The 26,451-nt window shown below is 39.9% G+C and overlaps 1 protein-coding gene across 2 annotated transcripts; it reads right to left on the bottom strand.

The window, feature by feature from the left end:
• Nucleotides 1–1,476: 1,476 nt before the first annotated feature.
• On the bottom strand, nucleotides 1,477–23,848 carry ZCCHC8 (zinc finger CCHC-type containing 8). 2 transcript variants are annotated; one of them, XM_047760427.1, is made up of 14 exons: nucleotides 23,520–23,848; nucleotides 22,230–22,272; nucleotides 18,531–18,605; nucleotides 16,917–17,022; nucleotides 14,484–14,561; nucleotides 10,075–10,178; nucleotides 9,889–9,954; nucleotides 9,121–9,181; nucleotides 8,493–8,635; nucleotides 7,938–8,080; nucleotides 6,717–6,838; nucleotides 4,972–5,058; nucleotides 4,589–4,706; nucleotides 1,477–2,851 (listed from the first exon to the last, which is right to left on the bottom strand). In XM_047760427.1, exons 1-14 carry the CDS (start codon nucleotides 23,716–23,718, stop codon nucleotides 2,079–2,081), a joined length of 2,118 nt encoding a protein of 705 aa, XP_047616383.1. In that variant the 5' UTR covers nucleotides 23,719–23,848; the 3' UTR covers nucleotides 1,477–2,078. The 2 variants fall into 2 exon arrangements, with proteins under 2 accessions (XP_047616383.1, XP_047616384.1); XM_047760428.1 differs by lacking the exons at nucleotides 9,889–9,954; nucleotides 10,075–10,178; nucleotides 16,917–17,022; ... (1 more) ...; nucleotides 22,230–22,272; nucleotides 23,520–23,848 and having other exon boundaries at nucleotides 14,484–14,563.
• Nucleotides 23,849–26,451: the final 2,603 nt, after the last annotated feature.

The raw sequence follows: 26,451 nt of genomic DNA, 5'->3' as shown, positions 1-26,451 counted from the left end.
GCAGTAACAACAACTAGTTAACAATGCCCACCTGATGTGGTGATGGTGACAGTGGGGTAATGCACAAATAACCTCAACATGACTGCAGGATATGCTAGAGACAACTGCCAGATATCTCTGGTGTCAAATGTGAAGGAAGACTGCACAATGCAATGCTTATTAAAGGGGCATTTATTTTTTTTCTTTATTGTTATCATTTTTTTTTGGTCTTTTTTGTCTTTTCAAGGGCCGTACCTGCGGCATATGAAGGTTCCCAGACTAGGGGTCGAATCAGAGCTGTAGTTGCTGGCTTACGCCAGAGCCACAGCAACGCAGGATCCGAGCTGCGTCTTCAACCTACACCACAGCTCACAGCAACGCTGGATCCTTAACCCACTGAGCAGGGCCAGGGATTGAACCCACAACCTCATGGTTCCTAGTCAGATTCGTTAACCACTGAGCCACGACAGGAACTCCTAAAGGGGCAATTAAACAACTACCTCTGTGATTGAGGAAACAGTCAAGACTTTAGTTGGCCTGGCCTCTCAACAACCACTTTTTTTTTTTTTATTTGGTTGTGCCTATGGCATACATAAACACCCGGACAGGGATCAAACCTATCCCAGAGCAGTGACCATGTGGGATCCTTAACCACTGGGCCACCAGGGAAGTCCTCAACAACCACCTCCTGAATGCTGACAAGCCCCATTAACCTCTCTATGCTGCTGAAGTTTCCTTGTTATATACATAATGTGGTGATAATACATTTACCTGACAGAAATGTTGAGTGAGATAATGCATGTAAAGGCACTATGTAAACTACTGTAAAAGATCAGTTTTATTATGGACTTTAACTCAGAGAAAAAAAGCCAAGGGTAGTAAACATTTTATTCCATTTCTAAGATGTTCTGTGAGGGCCTTGAAAATAAATCTCCCTTTTTCATATAATTTTCCTTCCCTTTATTGTTTATAGAACAGTAAATTTGGTTATTCAAGTTCCCCAAATGAAAACTAAATCTGGAATGGTTATATTTTGCTCCCTCTGCTGGCCCGAGAGCAGAATAACACTACCTAAGACTAATAATTCATGATCTTCTAAATGTTTATTTTCATGGACTTGACTATAAAGTTGTAATGGCATTCCACATAAAGACAAAAAACATAGTTTCAGCTCTATCTTATATATGTATATGATAATTAAACACAATTTATGTCTTTCTGTTTTTAATGATCATAGGATTCAAATCTAGAAAATTATTTTTGCACAAAGGCTAGCTGCCCTCCATTTATTTTTTTTCAAAATAACTACTTTAAAAGATTCTGCTGTTTTTATATTAAAGGCTGAAATTCATTGAAAATACCCAAACTTGAAATTTCATATATTTCCCTTGCTACCACTAATTTTTGCAACCACATAGTTTACTTCTAAACTTACAAGATTGTATATACTAATTTAATTGTGAGTCTTTTTTTTTGTATTCAAAGTCTTAGATTATGTATATGAAAACTAATTTATTAAACTTTGTACACAAAGATGAACATACCTGTATAGCAAGCTTATATGAAGAATGAAGTTACAAAAAAGTAAAAGTGTTATTAAAATTGATGCATGTAAATTACTTACAAAAATACCCCAAATGGGATAAAGCTGTTCATCCCTGATTTTTCTCATTTGGTTGTCAGAGTTGAAATATGAATTTTAAATGGTTAGGATTTTTTTCTTTTAAAAAGTGATATATTAAACTTACATACAGGATAATTAGCAAAGTGTAGAAAGGGAAAACAATGTACAAAAGACAGATAAAAATCACCACTCTTGACAGACACTCACGATTCAAAAATAGTAGAAACCTTAACTATCTCTAAACCATACTTACATCTCCCTCTTTTGAGTTTTTATCAGTGAGAATAAAATATAGTAAACCAGCAAGCACAGTTTTTCCGTTCTTTAAAAGAGGCCTGACTTTAGACCACGATTAAGCCTTGGATAGATTTTTCAACATGAGAGGGACAAGGAGAACAACTCCACCTGTCCACCTAGAACTAATCACCGGAATGCACAGTTATAGATAATTAAATAGCTCTTGGTATTTTGTCAGTTATTCAGAAGTTTTTTTGTTTTTTTGCTGGTTTCGAGGTGAGTTCTTTAACAAGTTTCTTATCCTGAGGTACATTCCAGTAGATTCCGCCATGTTCTCAAACTCGAACGGCGTTATTCCGGTTGCAAACTTGCTCATGTCAGGGATGGGACTGTGGATTTTAGGGGCCGTGGCAGGACTGGTGTCCACGTGAAGGAGCTTCTGGCTGCCACCTCCATTGCTGATGGCACAGTTTGACTCGACGCTGCCATTACCGAGGGGAGCGTCTTTGCAGCTGACCTGAGCAGAAGCTTCCTTTTCCTTCTGGTCGAGCAAGGCAGCCTCAGAATCTGGACTTGAGCACTGTTCAACCTCTGATTTCTTTGTACACGTGTCTGGTACCTCAGCCTCATCTGGCATCTGCTTCTCAGATGGTTTTTCCTCCAGGGCAGGGAGCTCGAGCTCATTCGGACAAGGTGAAGAGGCAACCGAATTCCCAGTTAGAGGTGTGTCAACGGGAATGTCAGAATCACTGTTGACGCTCTCTGCCTGCTCCAGGGCCGCCCATATCCGCCTCTGCTGTTCTTCAAGTTCCTCCAAAGTCAGTGCATCCTCATCCATAGTCACAGACGCCGCTCTGGTCTGGGGTGAGTCACTGGGAGTCAGTGGTGGGGTGCCCTTGGGGAGCGGAGGGGTGAAGGTGGGTGGAGGGGTGCCCTGGGGTAGAGGGGGAGGAGTGCCAGGGGGCAGCGGGGGCTGAAACTGAAACGCTTCACTGCTTGGGACCTCTGCATCTGAAACAGGATATTGAGAAGCTGTCATGTAGCATTTGATTTTATAGATGTTTATTAATAAGACTTGGGTGGAGTCCAGAGATTCAATGGCCAAAAACAACCAGCTCAAGAGGGGATCCTCAGATACCACGACCATTGTTTAATGTCCTCAATCCACCTGAAAAGAACATCTGCACAGAGAGCTAGCAGGACATCTGGCGCTAAGAACTTGAATCAAGGGAAAGCTTTAACAAGGCAGGAAGTTTGGCTGGAAATTCGACTGCCTGGGCTCCTGAGTGGGTGGGAGCCAGAGGAGATGAAGCTGAGGAGGCAGGGCAGGAACTCCCCGGGTCTTACGGCCCAACTCTGCCCCGGGTCTAGACTGCTTGCCTGAACTGTGGGTTCATGCAGCTCACTGCTCATCACCACCTGTGTCCCACAGCACAACAGATCTGACCTGTCCAAAACAAAGGATCCTACTTGCTGTGCTCACAAATACCATTGCCAGGGCACCCAGCTGAAGTCTCCAAAACTGAAACCTGTTCGTCATCAGAGGGAGGGCCCTCCCTTCCCCCTACTCACACCAAGTCCTGGTCTTGCTGGGGTCCACCCTCTCCCATAGGTAGCCTGTCAGAGCTGCTATGTTACCTGGAGCCCATTACCACTTGTCAGGAATATGAGAGTCATTCCTGCCTCTGGACTCATCTTCCTTATTATATCCATCCTCCAAACTCTTATCCTTCTAAAACACAAATCTGATCCTCTTAGCCTTCCCATCATTTATGGGAAGAAGTCCAATCTCCTCTTTGCCTTAGGAGGCTGTCTACAACAATGAATTTGTCTGTTTCCACCATGTTGCTTCTTACTGTTTGGTTTAAATGACTCCAGCTGTCACTCTGTTGTTGGACCAGTGTGCTGCAATGGTTCATGCTCTGCATTTGTATTCCCGGTGTCTCAGACACCTTAACCCTGCTCATCTCCCTGGTAAACCTCTGAATTCATCCTTCTAGATGCAGCTCAAAGTCATTCCTTAGAAGAGGTTATGTCTTCACTCAGCACAGCTGCTCAGTTTCTCTTTGGTGCCACTGTTACAGTCGGTAACCAGCTCTGTAATACTAACCTCTGTATGTATAACTACAGGCCTCCACACTTATATTAAAATGTTTACACATCTGCAATCCTAGGTGACAGAGAGCTGTAACCAAGGGCAGCAGTTGTGCCTTATGAATTTCCCTGTCCTCAGAGCCTAGTAGGGGAGTTTGAAACACACTATGTGTATTAAAAAATTTGGAAAATTCAACCAAAAAACACGGAATTGCAAAGGCCATGCAAAACTAGTCTGAACTTTATCGTACAAGCAATAACACCTGTGGGAAAAGTAACTGTCACTTAGATTTTAAGTTAAGTCAATCAGAAAAGCAAAGAATGCATAAAAAAGTTGAAAGGAAGCATTTTTTAAATAGTCAGTTACTTTTTACTGACTAACCCAGGGAGCCAGTCTGGGGTGCTGGGCCTGGGTGGGTAGGTCTATCTAACTCAGGAATCCAGCTGGTTGGCCTAGCTGGCTTCACACCAACCAATGAGTCTTCCAACCCAGCTCTGAGCAGTAATATTGGAGATGCTCAGCTACCCAAGGATTAAATAAGACTCAGTATTTAGTCAATGTTCATAAAGAGCTTCCTCTTTCATTCAGAACTCAGGAGCATACAAATTCGTCCTACTTTCTCAATGAAATCTAAGCCACAGGAAGAAACCTACCTGAGTCGAGCTCCATGTCGGCGGGTGAGGCTGCCAAGCTGCCCTCCTTCTTCTGCTTCTTTGGACTGCTGGGGCTGGACTGAGATGAAGCCCTCTTGCTGTTGGACCTTACACTTGGCTAACGGAGAACCAAACCAAATGAATGTTAGGTGGTGGCAGACCAAGACCGAAACTCTGCCCCTTCGCTTGAATACAATGGAGCAAGCCAATCTGGCACTAGGTCCAGGTACTAGAGAATGTAGCCATCTTTTTCCTTTGGATTCATCAGAAAACAAAGAGTGCTTTATATACAAAGCAAGAAAAGGCAGTCTATTGTGTTACAAAATCAAATCCCACAGCTATAAGCAATACATTTTTATAAACCACACTGAAAATCTGTTTACCGCTTGAAAGTTAGAAGTTAGGTAACTGGCAAACACGTCTTTCTGCTGACATGCCTGCATTGGTATGGAACCGAACATCCTCCATTCCTAATGATGAAAAGAGAAGGGAAAAATAAGTATGTACTCGGAAAACACCATGCCTTGAGATCTTGCTCACTGAGGTAAAATGGAGGTCTCAAATTATAGTTCTGCTTCACATGGGACTTTTCCTTTTGCGGGGAAATAATGAAAACAGTGGTACATTGAAGAGAAAAAACCCCAGTTCTGCCTGCACAATGATCAGGACTGAAAACTAAAAGACTACTTGACTAAATCACTTGGCCCAAAAAGGTTCTATGTACAAGTAGTTACAGGCAGAAACATGGCTCCCACCCTCCCGACACACTCACAGGACTGTTCATTGCTCCTTCCTCTTAACTCACTCATGCTGAGTTTTCTATTTCCTGATTTTTTTCTTTCCAAACTGAGTACTAATCTTTATGGTTCAACATCACTTGTTTCTCTCTCATCACTGTAACACATTCAACAGGGGTTCTCAGGAGCAATCACTTCAGGCTCTTATGAAACCAACAGATTCCACGGACTAAGTCAGTAAAGTCTAAGGGGAGAAGGAGGGGCCCTCAAGAATGTGCATTTCTCATGAGCACCCCCAAGGGGACTGGAATGTAGGCTGGGTACTTGAACCCACTTCCAGAGGCACTAATGGTCTGCAACCTGCAATTTCAACCTTAATTACACACTTGTCTTTGTAGCTGTTCACTAGACTCCAAGTTCAGACCTTTAGCTGCTTCTCTATTGCCTAGACCCTTAGAACACCTAGAATGCATTTTTATTAAAATGCCACTACCACTATAGTTAGTTGCCGAATCCTGAAACATAAAAGCTGGAAAAAATTAAGGGTAGAAAAACTTTCTATTATGGGAGAAATTTTACTTTGGGGAGGAAAATGGGAAGAGTAGGAAAAAAGAATTATGTATACTTAGATTTATTGAAGGCAGAAATTTACTTCCCAAGCAATTGTATAAAGCTTACAATACTGCTTCAAACCAACCCATATTTTTTTTGTTTCTATTTTTTGGCTGCACCCACAGCATGCAGAAGTTCCCAGGCCAGGGATCAAACCCGCACCAGAGCTGTAACCAGGGCCACAGCAGTGACAGTGCTGGATCCTCAACCTGTTGAGCCATGACAGAACTGCCATTCCATATTAAAAAAAAACCCAAACCTTTTAATTTTAGAATAGTTTTAGATTTACAGAATCTATTCTATTTTAGCTCCTTTTCTTAGGGCATAAAATCAGAAAAAATCTGGGTTTTTTTCTTTTTGATGAATATAAGATTTCACTTAACATTCTAATCAACATAAAGGAAATTAAACACCAGAATTCCCACTGTGGCTCAGTGGGTTAAGAATCCGACGTTGTCTCTGAGGATGTGGATTCGATCCCTTGCCTTGCTCAGTGGGTTAAAGATCTGGCATTGCTGCAAGCTGCAGTGCAGGTCGAAGATGTGGCTCAGATCTGGTGTTGCCATGGTTGTGGTACAGGCTCCAGCTGCAGCTCTGATTCAACACTTGGCCCAGGAACTTCTATATGCCTCAGGAGTGGACTTAAAAAAGAAAAAAAAAGTTAAACATAATTTAAGTACACATTTACTTCTAACAGTAACTGCTACATAAGCTAACATTTTGAACAACCTACATAAATAAGGTCATATTCCAGAAGAATAAGAAACCAATACACTTACATCTGGAATTCCTCTGGGAGTAGATATATTAAAACCTGGATAGTTTACCAATTTCGAGAGATCATAAGTGACACTTTTATTTTGTTGTACTTCTCCAGCTTCTGTTTCTCCATCAGCACCATCTATTACAGACCATCAAAAAAGTTAATATTGCTAGATGCCCATATAAATATATCCCTCTCCAGACCAAAAGTAGACCTGGAAAGGACTTATATTCATGGTCAAGGAACCATTCTCAGAATATCTTTAATTATAACTTGTCTGAACCATTAAATAAGAATTTTTAAACAACATGGACATATCTTGGAAATTTTAGTTCTCTCATGAGTTGCTTAAAAGTCTACCTTGCAGTCATGATTTGCCTGGTGCTCTATTCCAATTCCTTTATTAAACATTTATATAATGTTTACTTTGTACAAGATAGTGTTTTCAGATAGTATTTTAAATAGTTTACAATTGTTCATTTACTTAATCTTCATATCAACACTAAGAGGTATTAAAACCACTTTACAGATGAGAGTAGTCTTCGAAGGATACCTGGGGACCATTTCATTATTTTGAAAAATACTAGCGTTGTTTCATCCATGGGGAGTTTCTCTTTTTCTCTTTTTTTTAAAATTTAAGACCAATGGTATCATATGTAAGTCATTCAGAAACTTGCTTTTTTAAACTCAGTTATTGCACAGTGATTTTGCTATGTTAGCTCATCCAGATTTACTCCACTCTTTAAATACTGCAGGGGTTCCACAGCCTAGATCTACCATGGGTTACTTAGCCATTCTCCATTTTCAGTTTTTCACTATCATATTCAATGCTAAAAAGTATCTTTATATACATCATTTCCTTGTGCACATGTGACTATTTTTCTAGAGAAGTTCTGGATTATAAGAGGGTTTATGTATTCTAATTTTATAGGTCTCCTGGCCCAGATGGGTATATTCCTATTACCATTACCAAGGAGGACAAGACCTTATGAGGACTAACTGGAGAGCTAATACTTTGGCCTAGGTAGTCCCTGAGCAAATCCAGATAACCATCTAATAATTCTCAATGAAGTTTTAGTTCCCCCCTTGTAAAACAAAGGAAAAATTATCATGATATTTTTTAGTTAACTTAGCAACCATTAAAACAAGCCAGCCACTCCCATCATATTTTACTGTGATATTTTAATTTAAAAAAAGATAACACTTAAACTGATTTATCTAACTGAACATACTGTACCTTTGCCATCGTAGAGTGCAAGCCCTGAGTTCTCTAGTTCAGCCTCTTTAAGCCAGCCTGGTGGGTATCCTAGCTGGCGCATTCGATATATAAAAGGTGGGAGACTCTTGTCTGTCACACCCAGTGCATCTTGAAGTTCCTCACTAAATAAAAATAGACGAAGAAAAATACTATATTCTTGTTTTGGATGAAAATACAATCGCTTTGATATTTTATTTTATTTATTTGACTGCATCCTTGGCACGTATAAATTCCTGGGCCAGGATTGAACCCAAGCCACAGCAGTGATAATGCAGGATCCTCAACTGCTAGGCCACCAGGGAACTCCCTGTTCTGATATTTTAAAACAATCCTATGTCTTGTATTACACAGCATGTGGCATGGTGCCTATTAAACACATCGTTACAATGTCAATAAATGTTTCTGGATTAATTGATATACACTAGAGCCTTGTTGGAAAACATTCATATCTTGATTATTACCCTGAAGATACACAAAATGTTCCAAATACCGGCAAAACAGAAACGGTGTTCACCGCTAAAGTGACAAAGGTACCTAATAACTCCTGGCTTGAACCTTCCAAATCTTTCTTCTACTTCTTCTGCATGGTATCGCTGCTGAAAATTCTGATTGTTTGTCTCACCACAGGCATCCATATACTCTTTTCTCTTCTCACTTATTCGAGCAGCATTCCGAGGCTAAGTGTGTAAGAATGGTATCAAGCATTTTAGATGTAGTTCAGAAATTAAATACAAACAATATAAACAATAAACAAATATAAACAATTGGTCTAGGTTAAGCAGACAGATGCTATCAGTTTTAATGTACAAGGAACAAGTATAAAAGAGAGTGGATATTAAAAAAAAAAAAAGCAAGGAAGAGAAGCAGTCATTGAATTTCTTACTACCTCGGTAGTATAATACAAAATCAAGTTTGAAAAATAAGCTGTCTGAAAATAAATGCACATCTTTCATTCATCTCAGATACAGAGCACTATAATGAATTATTTTTAAAAAAATCCGATGTTTCAAAATTTATATACAAATGTGAAAAGATTTCAAAGTCAAAGACTACAGGAAAGTAAAGACAGGGAAGGTGCTTCATATCACACAATGCCACAGCTGTCTTGAAAACATTAGAAAGTTCTGGTTCAAAGATTTTTTTTTATATGAGAAAAATTTACCATTGGGCAATCTTTCATTTGATGCTCTTCAGAACCACAATTGAAACAGTGAGGCTTTGGCCTATTTAGTCAAAAAAACAAAGATTTTCATATTGTAAATGGAAATATAAAAGCAAATCAACAAAATTTTATATGATACCAAATTGTTTCAGAGAAACAAGAAAGCAAGTAGGTCACAAATCACTAATATCTGTGATAATGAGTAGACATTCACCCTTAAACACACAGTAATTTTTTTTTTGCCGCACCTGCGGCATGGGGATGTTCCCAGGCCAGGGAATGAACCAGCGCCACAGCAGCAACCTGAGCTGCTGCAATGACAACACCGGATCCTTAACCCGCCGCACCACAAGGGAACTCCTAAACAAATGGTACTTTTAACTGGTCTTTTAACCAAGAACCCTTATGTTCCCAAGTGATCTGTTACCTCTGAGTTTTGTCAGTGGCTGGTAACAGAAGAATCGAGGCAAACAGATTATCTTATTTTCCTTGAGGTAATTTGGAAAGGGGCAGATGGTTATAAGACAGCAATCAGATTGACAGCAGCAATTATACGTTTCTACCCACCCAGGCATATCAGGCGTGAACCAATGATTTCCAGCATGATCAATTTAAACATTTAACATATGTCTATATGAAATTCTAGATTAATCTGTTAATTTATTTATAGTAAGCCGGCAATAAAGAATAGTAATTTTTTAAGCTAAAAGAGTTTATGGTTTTGTTAAAAAAAAAAAGAAGAAAGCAAAAACAACTCCCCACACAAACCTTTTTGCCTTTACTTGTATTTCTTGCCCTTCTAGAGAAACAATGTGGCTGAAGACTTGCTGGTACCTTTAGTGAGTTTTATTAAGGAATAGTTATCATTGTCTGCAAAATTTGGTTTGTTTGTTTGATTTTAAGGTGAACTTAATGGCAAGGTGCATAAAGATCTTCATTCACTATGTAGGATACTTGGGTATTTCCCATCCTTCCGTAAGCTGAGGGTTTTCATTTAGTAGCGGTTGCCCCAATTTATCAAGGCAAAAATTAGTAAAATACAGGACACTTCCTACAACCTGCAGAAAACAAGTCAAAAAATATTGCTATTTAAGCAGAAAAAAAAAAAGACATTAAATAATGTAAAACTATGATTAACTGTTTTAACAATTTATTTCTGGATGAAATTACTAGAAATAATCATCTCCTTAGTTAAAGGAGCCAGATTCTGATGTGTAAATAAAATCCCCATCAGTGAATGTCACCTAAGTCATTGAGTTTTTCCTCTCAACTGGATCATTACTATTGGCTGCACTCTCGCCAGACTTAAAAAACAAAAACTTGTCAAGAACTCTTGTATTTCCCTCCAATTCCCCATTTCTTTGCTTCCTTCTGCTGCAAGATTCTCTGAAAGTTGTCTATATTTTACATTCATTGTTCCCATTTCCCTTTCTCCCAATCACTCTTTTTCTTTTCTTCCAATGTTTTGGGAAGATTTCCTACAGAGAAGTTGAAAAATTGGTACAGGGAATACCCATGTACCCTCCACCTAGATTCAACAATTGTTAATTGATTTTTGTGTGCATCCCTCTCTCCTTACACACACACACACACACACACACACACACACTTTACTGAACCATTTTTAAAATGTTAAGTCGCCACCATTATCATATAATTATAAGCCATTTTTTTCTCTTGCTTGAAATGAATACAGGAACTTTCTACCCGGGTTCCAGCTTCCATACTAAGCAACTATAGATTCTTTTTCATGACACTTCACCCCTAAATGCTTCATATGAGCCGTGTAAGAACATTCTCTTACAAATCACAATACCACTGCCACACCTAAGGAAATTAATAACACCTTCATATCATCTACCCAATCTATTTTCAGTTTTCCCCAACTGTCCCCAAAATGTCCTATAGGCTTTCCCCGCCCCCAACCCAGGATTTGATTTAGGCTCACACATTGCATTTAGATGTTAAGTCTTTTTAGCCTCTTTTTGTCTAGAATAGTTCTCCCCACTTGTTTTTTAAATGACACTGCCATCCTTTTTTGAACATTTCCAGTAAGACTTCTTTCTGTGCCTAACACTGCATGAAGCTATCTAACAATAACAATGGAGCTCCCCCATCACCCCCAGACAGCCAAATTCAAAGGACAGTTCCCAGCCTTTATCTCAGCCTGTCCGCTACAACTGGCATGGTTGATTCCCCCTTCCTTCTAGACACTCCTCCTTCCTTTGGCTTCCAGGACACCATTCTCTCCGTTTGCTTGTTTGCTTCCTGACCTACTCTCCTTGGTCTTCTTTGCAAGATCCTTGTCATCTCTCCATCTTCTCTCTACTTCACAACCTAGGTGATTCATCCAGGGCGTGAATGATACGAAATAAGATTTCTATGCTGCCAACCCTCAAAGCCCAGTTCTGATGGTTCCTAAACCTCAGTCTTGTACGTACAAGTGCTGACTTGATAGCTCTCCCTGGACATGTAAGAGGCATCTCAAACTCACAGATGTAGAACTGCACTGGACGGAGTTCCCTGATGGTTCAGTGGGATAGAGATCCAGCACTGTCACTGCTGTGGTGCAGGTTCAGTTGCTGGCCCAAGAACTTCCATATGCTGTGGGCACAGCCAAAAAAAAATTAAAAAAAAAAGGGGGGGGGGGAGTTCCCATCATGGCTCAGTAGAAACAAATCTGATTAGTATCCATGAGGACACAGGTTTGATCCCTGGCCTTGCTCACTGGGTTAAGGATCTGGTATTGCCATGAGCTGTGGTGTAGGTCACAGATGCAGCTCAGATCCCAAGTTGCTGTGGCTCTGGTATAGGCCAGCAGCTATGCTCTGATTTGACCCCTAGCCTGGGAACCTCCATGTGCCAAGGGTGCGGCCCTAAAAAGACAAAAAAAAAACAAAAAAAAACCTGCACTGGATTCCTATCCCATCCAAACCTGCTTCCCCCGCCAGGCTTTCCCTTTAGAAAAGGTAATGATATTGCAGTTGTTCAGACCAAAACCCCGTCATTCTGCTCTCTCTCTTGATCTCATACTCTATATTCAATTCATCAACACATTTAATCAGTTCTACTTTTAAGGTATATTCAGGTTCTAACCACTTCTCATCATGGCCATTCACACTGTAGTCTAAGTTGCCATTTTTTCTCACATGAGATGAAACTTCCTAACTAGTTCTCAGCTTCCACATGTAACCAGCTACAGATTGTTTTCCACAGAGAAATCAGGTCTTTTAAACATTCAAATCTTGTCATGTCACATTTCTACATAAAACCCTCCAGGGGCTTCTCAGAGTAAAATCCAAAGTCCTCACCTCTGGCCTATGAGGCGACATAAGGATTAAGATGCTATGCCTAGATTCAAACCCTGGCTGTGCCACTAACTAGTCCAGGTCTGTTCCCTCACCTGTAAAATGAGAATAGCATTTTAGTACCTTCCTGAGTAGCATCTGTAATGAGCTTGAGCAGTACTGGCCGCAGTGTGCAGTATGTCTGCTTCTGCCCTGGGGCTTCTCACTTACTTCTCCTGCTGCCTGGAGTGATCCTCACTCAAACTGCAGCCCAGCTCACTTCCTCAATTTCCTCAGTCTTGGCTCAGATAGGCTGTCATTAAGCACTCACTCTCCAAACCAAGTGCCCTGCAGTTACCCTCTCATTCCCGCCCCTGCTCATTATACTAGCTTTTTTTTTTTTTTCTCCCATTCCTGTGTCCCTAGAACCTGGAATTGTCCCTGGCACCAAGAAGCATTTAGTAAATATTTATTCAAGAACCAACTGAATAAATATGCAAAATCCCCCGTTCCTAGACAAGTATCACTTTAAATCCTAGTCCTTAGAGTTTAGAAAGGAAATGAAGTTATCTAGTTCAAACAAAGAATCCTTCTTTAAAGTGCCCTCAGAGCATTGTGGTCTTTCTTTGACTCTCTCCAATAACATGGAATTCACTTAAAAAAAAATTATTAGACATATCACTTCATTTTTTTCCATCTCTGATAGAAATGTCCACTTTCTAAAAGTTGAGCTGAAATGTGCTTCTTTGTACTCAACCCAATCACTGGTCCTAGTTCTGCCACCTGGCACTCTACAGGGTGATCTAAACGACATCTTTGTAAGTAACAGCCTTTGTCACGTTTGCAGAGATGTGTACATACTGTACACATCTTTTCTTTTTTTTTTGTCTTTTGTCTTTTTTGTTGTTGTTGCTATTTCTTGGGCCGCTCCCGCGGCATATGGAGGTTCCCAGGCTAGGGGTTGAATCGGAGCTGTAGCCACCGGCCTACGCCAGAGCCACAACAACGCGGGATCCTAGTCGCCTCTGCAACCTACACCACAGCTCACGGCAACGCCGGATCGTTAACCCACTGAGCAAGGGCAGGGACCGAACCCGCAACCTCATGGTTCCTAGTCGGATTCGTTAACCACTGCGCCACGACGGGAACTCCTGTACACATCTTTTCAATAACATTTACGGGCTCTTCAGCATCCCAGCAGCCCCATGTCTTTAAAATTGTGGTATATCAGTGGGACACAATATGACATGAACGTGAAAACCAGTCTTCCTTTAATGGAATACAGGATAACATCATCTTCTTTAAAAAATTTTAAGGAGTTCCCATTGTGGCACAGCGGAAATGAATCCCGACTAGTATCCATGAGGATTTGGGTTCAATCCCTGGCCTTGCTCAGTGGGTTGGGGATCCAGCGTTGCCGTGAGCTGTGGTGTAGGTTGCAGACACGGATTGGATCCCACACTGCTGTGGCTGTGGCGTAGGCCAGCAGCTGTACCTCTGATTTGATCCTCGCATGGGAACTTCCATATGCTGAGGGTTTGGCCCTAAAAAGCAAAAAAAAAAAAAAAAAAGTTCTAAGTGGCAAAATCATACCACCACACTGCACTGACTCTGCTGATTTTTGCACAGGTACTGGAAGACCTAAATGTATGTTCATCCCTGTTATGCTTCCTCTATGTTTGCCCACCATTTGTTAACACGTATAATTTCCTATCTGCCACCTGTTACATTAGCTATTTATCACTTTCAGTTTTATCTGTCTGTAAGTTCCAAAAGCATGCTTTCTATGTCTTTATCCAAGTTTTAGAAAATGAATACACAGAGTATAGTCAGGACAAAAATAAAGTCCTCTGGGAGTATATGTACTATGCCTCCAGGTCCCAATGATATAGTTATTAAAAAGCAAACTATAATATTTAGAGACTGAAGCCTACAATGTTGTTTGTAACAAATTTAATGAAAGAAATGTGTGGTCATTTGAGGATATACAACATCATTTTCTCATTTAAATGCCACCCAACTGACAGAGGATAGGAAACATAGCTGCAGAATTTAAACTAAAATGTCCAAACTTACACTAAAAGCTTCCTTGTTGTTTTGAACGTCACTGGATTCTTCTACTTTATGGTCCTCTTGTAGCATAACACTGGATGGCTAATACAAAGAAAAACACGTCACAGAAGGCAACCAATTTTTAACAACTTTACATTTCAAATATTAGAATTTGAATACACTTACTTTACTTTCTAATACATACCATTAATGCATATAAAATTCTGAATTCATTATTGCATAATTAGGGTGAGTTTAAAAGCTAATTCAGGCAGGAATGTTTAGGAAAGAAATTTCCCAAGTGAGAAGGTCAAAAAAGATATAAAAGATAGTATCTTCTGAAGCATTAGCATACACTGTGACTTTTGTGTTAATAATTATGGAGCTTTCAACACTTAAACTGACAAGACATACTTTATCTTGAAATCAGATTATCAGAAAGATTAAAAAATATATAACTCGAGGGAGGGAGTTCCTTTCATGGCTCAGGGGTTAACAAACCTGACTAGGATCCATGAGGACACGGTTCAGTCCCTGACCTTGTTCAGTGGGTTAAGGATCCGGCGTTGCTGTGAGCTGTGGTGTAGGTTGCAGATTTGGCTTGGATCTGGCATTGCTGTGGCTGTGGTGGAGGCTGGCAGCTGCAGCTCTGATTCGACCCCTAGCCTGGGAACTTCCATATGCTGTGGGTATGGCCCTAAAAAGCAAAAAAAAAAAAAAATATATATATATATATATCAAGTTTTATATATATTACATATATAAATTTATATATATATTACATATATATACATTATATATATTTATATATATTATATATATATACATTATATATATTTATATATATATATTACATATATATAAAACTTGATATTACTGGTCAATACTGATACTATAACCCTTATAGACCTTAGGCCACTACAAATTTTGTAGTGTTTCTTGAATCAAAAATTAAATAACATTCAGTATGGTTTTTATTGTTAAATATATCTTGTTCCTTGAATCTTTAAAAATTGTATATGACAAGAGTTCCCATTGTGGCTCAGCAGAAATGAACCTGACTAGTATGTATCCATGAGGATTCAGGTTTGAGCTCTGACCTTGCTAGTGGGTTAGGATCCAGGGTTGCCATGAGCTGTGGTGTAGGTTGCATATGTGGTTGGGATCCTGAGTTGCTGTGGTTGTGGCGTAGGCCTGGAGCTGTAGCTCTGATTTGACACCTAGGCAGGGAATTTTCATATGCCACAGGTGCAGCCCTAAAAAGCAAATAAATAAATTCATAAATATAGGAGTTCCTGTTGTGGCTCAGAGGTTAACAAACTTGACTAGCATCCATGAGGATGTGGGTTTGATCCCTGGCCTTCTTAGTGGGTTGGGGATCCAGTGTTGCCGTGAGTTGTAGTGTAGGTTGCAGACATGGCTTGGATCCCACCGTGCTGTGGCTCTGGCATAGGCTGGCAGCTACAGCTCTGATTTGACACCTAGCCTGGGAACCTCCATAAGCTGTGGGTGTGGCCCTAAAAAGACAAAAAAATAAAAAAATTAAAAAAAAATTGTATATGATAGGTGCAAACTAAAGGTGATAAACAAAACAATTAATTCAAATACTCCATTCTCCAATCTCTGAGGATAAGCAGCTAAAGATCCTTATCTGACAGACTCTACTTACCTTAATTTTTAAATAATTAAAAAAAAGCCCAGAAATCACAAATTATTATTTTCTTAACATAAATTCATGCCCTAATACTCATAGAATGAAATTTCTCAGATTTCTCTGGGCATGCTATTGATTTTTAAAAGAAGTACAGGGCAAAGAAAGGATGGCCTATGAACATATTCATTTTAGACAAAAAGAAGCCCATTTTTTATGAACCCCAGAAACAATGAGGGTTTTTTTTTTTTTCTTTCTTAAAATTAATTTTCTGCCCCACACCATGTATCCCAGTTAGGGAACGGAGGGAAAAAAAGCCTTTAGGAGTTTCCATTGTGGCTCAGCAGAAACAAACCCTACTAGTACCTAAGAGGATTCAAGTTTGATCCCAGGCCTCTCTCAGTGGGTTAAGGATCCGTCATTGCCATGAGCTGTGGTGTAGGTTGCAGACACGGCTCAGATATGGTGTTGCTGTGGCTGTGGTATAGGCCAGCAGCTGTAGCTCCGATTCAACGCCTAAAGCTTGGGAACTTCCATATGTGGCAGGTTTGGGCCTAAAAAGCAAAAAAAAAAAAAAAAAAAGCCTTTAATTTTGAGTGTAGCCAGGTGTGACTATGACTCCTCTGAAGAGCAGCCGCAATTCAAAAGAAAGCTGTGCATCTGCACTTGTTAGATCGTGGAGAAGGACAGGAGGTGAACAGACAATCTTAACATTTTGATTCTGATTCACAAGGATCCCCGGAGCCTGATAATTGGCGATGAGAAGCATTACCTACTAATCTTAAAGTCTCTTAAGTTTGAAGTACCTGGGGCAAAAGATTAAAGGAAGTCTTTTCCACATCATTTTTCTGCTGTTCCTCAAATCTTTTTACTAAATTTGATACAAATTCCTCTATTTCTTGATGATATTGCCTGTGTAAGAGGACAAAATGGTCAGAACCCAGACAGAGTACAACAATGAATTGATCGAAGTCTTAATGCCATGTGTAAATTTTGTTATTTTGTTTTTCAGAGTTTATCAAATCACTGTCTCTTTGTAACACTCAGAAATCTACTCCTTAGGAAAAAATACACATTGTTACCAAGATAAGAAAATGATTATGATAACCTGACACAGTGCCTAGCATCTAATAGTTGGCAAATATTTACTGCAGAGACTAAACAGATTTTATTTCTAAATTTTACATACTTAATTTTTGAATATATAATACATGTAAATGGTTTAAAATCCAAAAGAAGGGTTACTTAATGAAAAGCTCCACTCCTACCCTGTCTCACAGCCACCTATCTCTGCAACACAATCAATGCATTCTGTTCTTCCACATCCTTCTTTCAGAGACTCTCTCTGCATATGTAAGGAAAACTCCTATATAAATATTAACTGGAGAAAAAAACGACCAAAACACAATGCAAGAAAAACTCCTGCGGTCTGCTTCCTCCAGTTTTCCAGGTCAAGGACCTGCGGCGCTCAGTGCAGAGGGGCCAAAGTTCTCTTAGCAAACTTGATCATGGGTCAGGTCTCTTTAGCTCTCACATCCTAAGATTTCTACAGGCACAACTGGAGATGAATGTGCAGAAGTTAAGACTGCCAGAAGCTTGAGTCAGAGGCCAATTCTGCTGGTGACAGTAGCACTGGAGCCCCGAGTGCCTGGCACTGAGCCCCTGTTGTGCTCACCACCCCGCTGGCTGCCCCTCAGCTTCAGGATCCGGTCCCCCTGAGATAAAGTAGGCAATGGATGTGCCACACAGCAACACCCTATGTGTGGTTTCTTTACCTTCTTTACCTCACCCAGCACATAAGATAACAATATAATTAGGTGTTGTTGGAGGGGGCAAGCAACTGCCTGAAATGTCTGTGACCATGCTCCAAGGAAGAGATAGGTCAAGGCCTCAAACCATTTCAGAACATTCTAACAAGCACTGCAGGAATGCCCCGAGTCATCCTACTCCCGAGCATGCTGGAAGACTCAAAAAGTCTTGTTTTGTTATTTAAAAAAAAAAAAAAATCACCTGGGTAAGCTTCGAAAATAGCTAAGAGAAAACCTCAGTTGCCTGATTTTGACAGAGAAATGACTAACATTATTTACGGTGGTAGGGGTTATTTTTACTAGAGGCTACTTATTATAGGTGCTCGCTTAGCTACCTAAGAGGCAGTTATTGATGGTATCCTTTTTCCAGTGAGGAAACTGATATGCAGATGGAATCAGTGACCTGTTCAGGCTCACATATGTAGAAAGTAGAGTCCAGATTCAAATTCAGGTTTATATGACTCTAATGTCCTTGCTCTCATCATGATTCCATACATTTTAAGTAAAAGGATAAAGATCGTCTTAAGTACAAATGAAAACAGCATATTTATAGAAGATATTATATCATAAATACATTAGCACATTATGTTTAGGAAAGGGAAAATTACTTACTTTGAAATAACATTGTTCATAAATAGAATCTGTAATAAAGGTCCATCTAACTTAGTATTGTTCACCAATATTCCACTAAAACAGAAGTTAAGACATATTTTTAGAAGACATGAAAGTAAAACTTGCATATGTATAAACATTGAACCCTTATAATTATTAAGTACCAAAGACTATATAATATTTTACAAATAAGATCAAGAACTACCAGGAACTCTAGTTTTCACCAAGTTTACCTACTTTAAGTTTTACAGAGGTATCTTTTATATTACGTATTTTTAAAAATATTTCACAAAAAAATTTAAAACGGAATCAGTGAATCTGGCTTGGAAATATATGAGAAATTGAAATAACTTTATAAGTGGGTAAACTCTTTCTGGAGGGCAAAGCACACTGTACTTAACATCTCAAATCCAACATTTTAAAATAGAGATGTAAAAAGTTTACTGTTCCTGTATTTAACTTTCAAATACTGCCACCAAAAAAAAAAAAAAAAAAAAAAAAAAGGAACTAGACTGCAGCCTAGAAATCTGCTAGAAATGCCTTTGGAAATCTGGGAGCAGATGAATTTTGATTTCCCCACACCTGCCTCATGTCTTTTTACCTGTAAGGAACGCGAAACAAATCTGTTACCTGGAATGACTTGCATGAAGTAGGGAGATAAAATTAAAATATGAAGACAGGCATTCCCATTGTGGCTCAGCAGGTTAAGAACCTACATAGTCTACGTGAGGATGAGGTTCCATCCCTAGCCTTGCTACGGTGTAGGTCGCAGGGGCAACTTAGATCCAGCATTACAGTGGCTGTGTTACAGGCCAGCAGCAGCAGCTCAGATTCAACCTCTAGCCTGGGAACTTTCACATATAGTAGGTGTGGCCCTAAAAATAAAAAAATAAAAAAAATAAAATATGAAGACATTCAGAAACTTGTTTCAGGAGTTCCCGTCGTGGCGCAGTGGTTAACGAATCCGACTAGGAACCATGAGGTTGCGGGTTCGGTCCCTGCCCTTGCTCAGTGGGTTAACGATCCAGCATTGCCGTGAGCTGTGGTGTAGGTAGCAGATGCGGCTTGGATCCTGCGTTGCTGTGGTTCTGGTGTAGGCTGGCAGCTACAGCTCAGATTACACCCCTAGCCTGGGAACCTCCATATGCCGCGGGAGCGGCCCAAGAAATGGCAAAAAGACAAAAAAAAAGAAAGAAAGAAAGAAACTTGTTTCAAATGGCGCGAACTTCAGTTTTAAAAAATACATCATATTTTTCAAAACTACATTCAATTTTATGACCCCTGACTGGCGGCCAGTTTGAGCAATCAGCAATAAAGGCATTCAGGTGGGGAAATCTGAATAAGGCTGGGAATGTTACTACGAAAATCATGCCAGTTATTAGGTGTAATTATAGTGTTGTGATAATACATGAAAGTCTTTTAAAAAAATACATGCTGGGGGTTCCCATTGTGGCTCAGCAGTAACAAACCCAACTAGGATCCTTGAGGACGTGGGTTCGATCTCTGGCCTCGCTCAATGGGTTAAGGATCTGTCATTGCTGTGAGCAGCAATGTAGGTTACATATGCAGCTCAGATCTGGCATTGCTGTGGCTGTGGCACAGGCTGGCAGCTGTAGCTCTGATTCAACCGCTAGCCTGGGAACTTCTATATGCCACAGGTTCACCCCTCAAAAGACAAAACACAAAAAAACCCCAAAAAACACAACCGCCCCCCCCCCCAAAAAAAAACAGCTAGAGAGTCTCCTGGTGACCCAGTGGATTAAGGATCTGTCATTGTCACTGCCGTGGTACACATTCAACACCTGGCCTGGGCACTTCCACATGCCATGGGAAAGGCCAAAAACAAAAAAAACCCATAAAAAAACCCAACAACAACAACAAAGAAAAACATGCTGAAATGTCTGCAGTAAAAAAACGCATATGGGATTAGAAGGAAATAACAAATTATTAACTGTTAAATCTAAGTGATGAAAATATGGGTATTAATTGTAATATCCTTTCTACTGTATGTTTGAAATATTTCATAATATAAAGTAAAAACAGGAAAAAACCCCCAAAAAACAAAGCACAATGTGTACTTCTGATCACGAAGGTTCCAAAGATAAGGGTTAAATCAAGAGACTTGGGGTACAAATATTTTCTAAAAAATCTTTTTTCTTTCTGCATTGGTTTTCCGTAGAATGCTTTGTAGGTCTGACAATATGGACGGCACTAATTCTGAAAAAAAAATTCCTTTTTCATGATACTAATTATTGCTTCTTATAAACTGGCAAAGGCTGTGATGCTGCTATAATCATTTGAACTCAGGTAATTATAACTTTATAAATATTTAATATTTAAAGCATGTGGTTGTCTAAATAAAATACCTTCACATACATAAAAATGGTAAATTTTTAGAAATCCTAGTTACATTTCATTTACTACCTAATACCAAATGAGTGTAGATCCACAAAGTGTGCTCAAATAATGGAATTCCTGTCATGGCTCAGCAGAAACAAATCTGACTAGCATCCATGAGGACACAGGTTCAACCCCTGGCCTTGTTTAGTGGGTTAAGGATCTGGTGTTGCTGTGGCTGTGGTGTAGGCCGGTGGCTACAGATCTGATTTGACCCCTAGCCTGGGAACTTCCATATGCCTTGGGTGCAGCACTTTAAAAAAAAAAAAGGGTGCTCAAATAGAGGAAGGAAGGTATGGCACAGGAAAATTATTCTTTGGACATATTCTAAGATATGCCTAAATTCTAAAAATCTAAAGTTTTAGTTACTAATGTAGCCAGTTACTTCAGCTGGTACCAGGGACAAAAAAGTCCATATGAAACTGCATCATGGCACACTCAAATTCTGAAAGCCTTAAAATACCATTCTATGTAATAAATTTGTACTTTAACAAATATTTTAGGTTTAGTGAGCTATTAAATTATGTTAAATTTACTCACTGTACTTTTTTCAAAAGCAACTACCTTCTCTTCTAAAATTCTGTATCTTGGAGTCCCGTTATGGTTTAGCGGAAATGAACCCAACTAGTATCCATGAGGATGGGGGTTTAATCCCTGGCCTCACTCAGTGGGTTAAGGATCCAGAGTTGCCACAAGCTCAGTGTAGGTCACAGACACATCTTGAATCTGGTGTTGATGTGGCTGTGGTGTAGGCCAGCACGTGTAGCTCTGATTTGACCTCTAGCCTGGGAACTTCTATATGCTGCAGATATGGCCCTAAGAAAATTGAAAAAAAAAAAAAGAATTCTATATCTTGCATTATTTCCACTTATGAACACACTTAAATTGTATGAATAAATCTGCACCTAGATTAATACTGTAATCTTAATTCTAACCTCCCAGAAATGTTTGGTGAATAGGAACAGCTGGGTTGATAACCTGTCTGTTCTGAACATTAAGGCAAATATTTCCAGTTCGTGTTTCATAAATATTTTCACCCAATAAGTCAGTTTCAAGTTTCAAGCAGTTATAATTTAAACTTGTGATTGTACTATCCTTTCTACTTTGTTTGAAAGCAGTTTAAGTTTTCCCTCATAAATTAAAAATAAAGGATCATTACTCTGATTTCTTCAGCATATATTGAACAAATAAAAATGATACAAAATTTCTAAACCTTCTTTTTACAAAAAAAAAACTAATTAAATATTAATACCAGGATAAAAAAACAAAGGACAACTAAAGTGCCATTTCAAGATCTCATACCTTGGTCGAGTGAGAATGTTCAATTTTCTTTTAAGTTCCTGATGTTATTCCTTGTTAAGGAGTAAGCCCTCAGTAAATACAAATATGAAGATCATAAACTTCAACTACTAATCTTACTTTTGGTATCAATGTTAGGAAAGTTAAAAGAAATATTTTGAGGATGACACACTTGCTGACCTGCTTTGTTGCAGGGCTAGGTAACAGGACCTAAAAACTAAAACATCATTTTTATCCTTTTAAACGTGATCTTTCTAAGGCAGGTTCATGCAGTTCAAAAGAGACTAACAGACAACCAAAAACGTTATTCAGACAACAGTGTCCTGTCAGAAGTTAAACAGCCACTCACTAAAGATAATTGTCCAAGTCAGCAGCATCATGATTATTCAAATAAAGTACATGCAGCATAAGACACTGTTAAGGACCTAATAAGCTAGGATGGACTCTGTGAAGATCACTGTAAAATCCTTTCAACTTTCCTGTATTTTGAAATTTCTCATAATAAAATGTTGAGGAAAAAGGCATTATTAAAAATGACCTCGAAAACCTTAAAGATGATTTACCAACCGCTTTCAGGGATCTTTCCATTAGCAAAACTACCTGAACCAAAGTTATCTGTATGAATAGTAAAACAAAACAAAAACCCTCTAAGAATGTGAAAAAAACAGACACACATCTTGCTAGAAAGACTGTAAACTAAAGACAAACGGAAACTGATTTGGCGCGTCTTCTCTAAACCTTTGCATCTTCACCACGGAAGCTATTTTAAAGTGGAAGAACTTTAAAATGAATCCTCAATGTTCTTCAAGCAATTAACCATTTTTCTTTCCGCGCTTCGAACCCTTAAGGCCCCCGACTCTACATCCCAGGACCCCTCACTTCTGCCCCGCTGGAAAGACAGATCTGCGCCAAAGTCTAAACAGCCAGTATCTCCTAACTATAACACGGCTTCATCAACTTTAGCTGGGCTGCAGAAAATGAAGTCGGGTAGTGATTCCAAAGAGAGGAAGACAAGTGGTGAAGAACCTACAATTTAACAGTTGAAACTGTCCGAAATAACCCTAAAATCCGGCCCCGGAATGGGGGCGGGGGGGCGGGAGGCGCGAATCAAGTCCAGGAGACGCATCCCACTAAGGGAGAGGTCCCGCGCCGAGGCCTGGGGGACAGTTTACGCAATCTGAACCCTAGATTCTCAGCCTGAGTTCTGGCCCTCGTGGAATTTCCGCCCGCGCTCTCCCAGGCACCGCACCCACCAAACGCCCGGGTGACACGGCCCAGCGAGGGGAAGGATATTCTCGGCGCGGAGCTGCTCGACGGTTTCCTCGCACTGCCGAAGCCGTTCCCGGAGCTCCGCGTCGCCGACTCCATTCTCATCCTCCTCGTCGCCGTCGTCTTCCTTGAAGCGGGTGTGAACGGGCTTCGGAATCGACTCCTCGGCGTGGTCAAACGCCTCGAACAGCTCTAGATCTCCAAAATCCACCTCCGCCGCCATTTTGGGCTGTGGGAAAAGACACGAGAAGAGGCGGAGCTGGTCACCCGGCCGGCGGCCAAGGTTGTTGGGCGGCACCGCTCTCCCGGCTCCGGCCGATCTAAGCCACCCAGTAGGGTTTCCTCCTAAACGTAGGCCGCCGGAGCTTTACAAGGGGCGGGCCAGTCCTGTGAGACTACAACTCCCAGAATGCAACGGCGTTTCCTCAGACCCACTTCTGAGATTGCTCCGAAGCATGGCATGCTGGGACATGTGGTTTCTAAGCGACTGTTAACTCATTGTTTGTACTGCATACTGGGATTGGTCCTTTTAAAACGTGAAGAAAGCCCAACTAGATCAAAATGTTACGAGTTGTCCCTGTTATGTATCTAAGGCTGAAAAAAATCAGAGCACGATGCATGGTTTCTCACATGTTATGGTTGCGTGCCAAACTTGAGAATAAGGAACTCCAGCTTTGCCATAGGATACATTTGTAATCTTGGAGAAGCTACTTCAGTTGGTTGGTTTTTGTTTTTGTTTTTTTCATGAAGCTCAAGCTTTAGGTTACTTTAGATTTGTCTGTTGTGGCTTTTGGTGGTTTCTCCTTCAATCACCCATTAATTCAATAACATTTATTTACCACGTTCAGTGTGCTCTAGGAGCTGAGAATGCAAGAGTGAGCAAAATAGGGAGTTCCTCTTGTGGCTCAACAGTAACGAACCCGACTAGCATCCATGAGAATGAGAATGCAAGGTTTGGTCCCTGGCCTTGCTCAGTGGATTAAAGATCCGGCATTTCTGTGGCTGTGGTATAGGCGGCTACAGCCCCAATTCAACTCCTAACCTGCGAACTTCATATGCTGTTACATGTGGCCCTAAAAAGAAAAAAAGAAAAAAGAAAAAAAAAAGGGAAAAAAAATCCCTATGAAAAGGCTGAGTGGAGCCAGAGGAGGCCCGGGGTGGAACGTTAATTAGGCCAGTACTCAGAGACCACATTAGGCATATTCATTCTTCCCATCCCCAAATTGATAAGCATTTTAAACAGGTGGTGTGTCTGTGAGCTACAAATTTACATTTTGATAGGATGGTCCTGATTGCATGGTAGGAAAAGAATTGGTGGTGGCAGTCTAGGAGACAGAGGGAATAGATTTTTGTAATAAAATCAACAAATGTTAGATTAGGTAGTGGCAAGTGGTGGAGAGTTGGTATTTAATAGAGGATATTTGAAAAATAAAATTAAAGAACAGAGATAACTCAAGGGTTATGGGGAAGGAGAGGAAAGGGTTGTGAATTATTTGCCAGGATCTGACTTAACAAACTTGAATAAATGATTACTAGAGATAGAGAACAATATATGTTGACCAGGTTTGGAAGCCAAGAGTGAGTTCCATTTCGACTATGCTGTACCTTGAGATAATTTTATCCTAAAACAGATGAGTAACTTGAATAGTGGAAGAAACTTTTGAAGCACTGTTTTACTGGTAAATTGAAGGTAAAATTTTAAGCCCCAGTAAAGTTGTATATTAGGCAGCTAGATATTCGAGTAAGCTCCCCTCCCCCCCCCCAAAGTATGATCTCAAGGTTAGTAAATACAACTCTGTTATCTAGAGAATGAGACTGTATAATGAAGAGTGGAAAGTCTAGGACTTTCTAGAGGACTGGGATTGAGAAGGGTAAGACTACAGAAATTGATGAATGGCCAGTGGGAGAACTAAGAGAGTCCCAGAGAAATTATGTTTAAGTACATACTTAAATCATCTTTTCACTTGTGAAACTCTTAACTTGGAATGATATATAACAAATTAATTTCTGCTATCTTCTTCCGCCAGCCTACTTCTTACATGGTATTTAAGTTTTCTAATTTTAATCACAACCCATCATCACCCAAATCACCTCATCTTTCAATTTGGTAATCTTATCCTCAAAGCCAATTGCTCTCACACAGTTTATCGTAACTTGCCTCAAATAGAGTAGTCTTATCTTCTTGTTTACCTACCATGTCTTTGAGGTATCTCTTGGATAGCAACTTATGTTCCTGTTACATAAAAGCCATCATGGAGTATGAGACTTTGAAACTGAAAGCACAGCTTTCATAGCAGCTAGGAAAAAGTTTAAGCACATAAAAACTGTGGAGTATCTTCCCTATATACTGAAACTCATTTCCAATTGAGCCAAGCAGTTAACTTCCCAGGCCCCAGGCCTCTAATAACTGCTTCTTGAAGTTTAATTATACAAGTTAACAATTGCCCATATGCCTACCTCTAAATTGCAAGGTCCAGGATGGTTGCCCCTGGCCACATGGTGGCTACTGTTAACTTTCTTGGCCACCCCCCCAACCCCCAGCTTGTGGAAATTCCCAGGCATGAGATCAAAACCACAGGACAGTAGAGACCTAAGCTGCTGCAATGGTAACACCAGATCTTTAACACACTGCATCAAAAGAGAACTCCAGCTATTGGTAACTTCAAATGAAACCAGTCCCAACTGGGATTTTGTAAAATCTCAACTAAAAATACGTTACCTATTCAATTATTCTAGATATAATAAATGGATTAGCTACAAAAATTCTTAAAATTACTACTCTAGATGAATGCAGGATGGACCCTATCACCCCTAATGAACTGCCAGATCCTAAAATACTGTAGAAAAACAGGTAGCAGTTAATGCCTACTTTTTATATCCACAGTGCATTACAAGCCATGAAAAATTTTTTTTCTGTCTTTTCTAGGGCCACTCCCACAGCATATGGAGGTTTCCA

Source organism: Phacochoerus africanus, chromosome 15 (genome assembly GCF_016906955.1).
Source record: "Phacochoerus africanus isolate WHEZ1 chromosome 15, ROS_Pafr_v1, whole genome shotgun sequence".
Taxonomy (NCBI): Eukaryota; Metazoa; Chordata; class Mammalia; order Artiodactyla; family Suidae; genus Phacochoerus; species Phacochoerus africanus.
The sequence above is the reverse complement of the archived record's forward strand: the minus strand, read 5'-3'. Positions and strand labels throughout refer to the sequence as shown.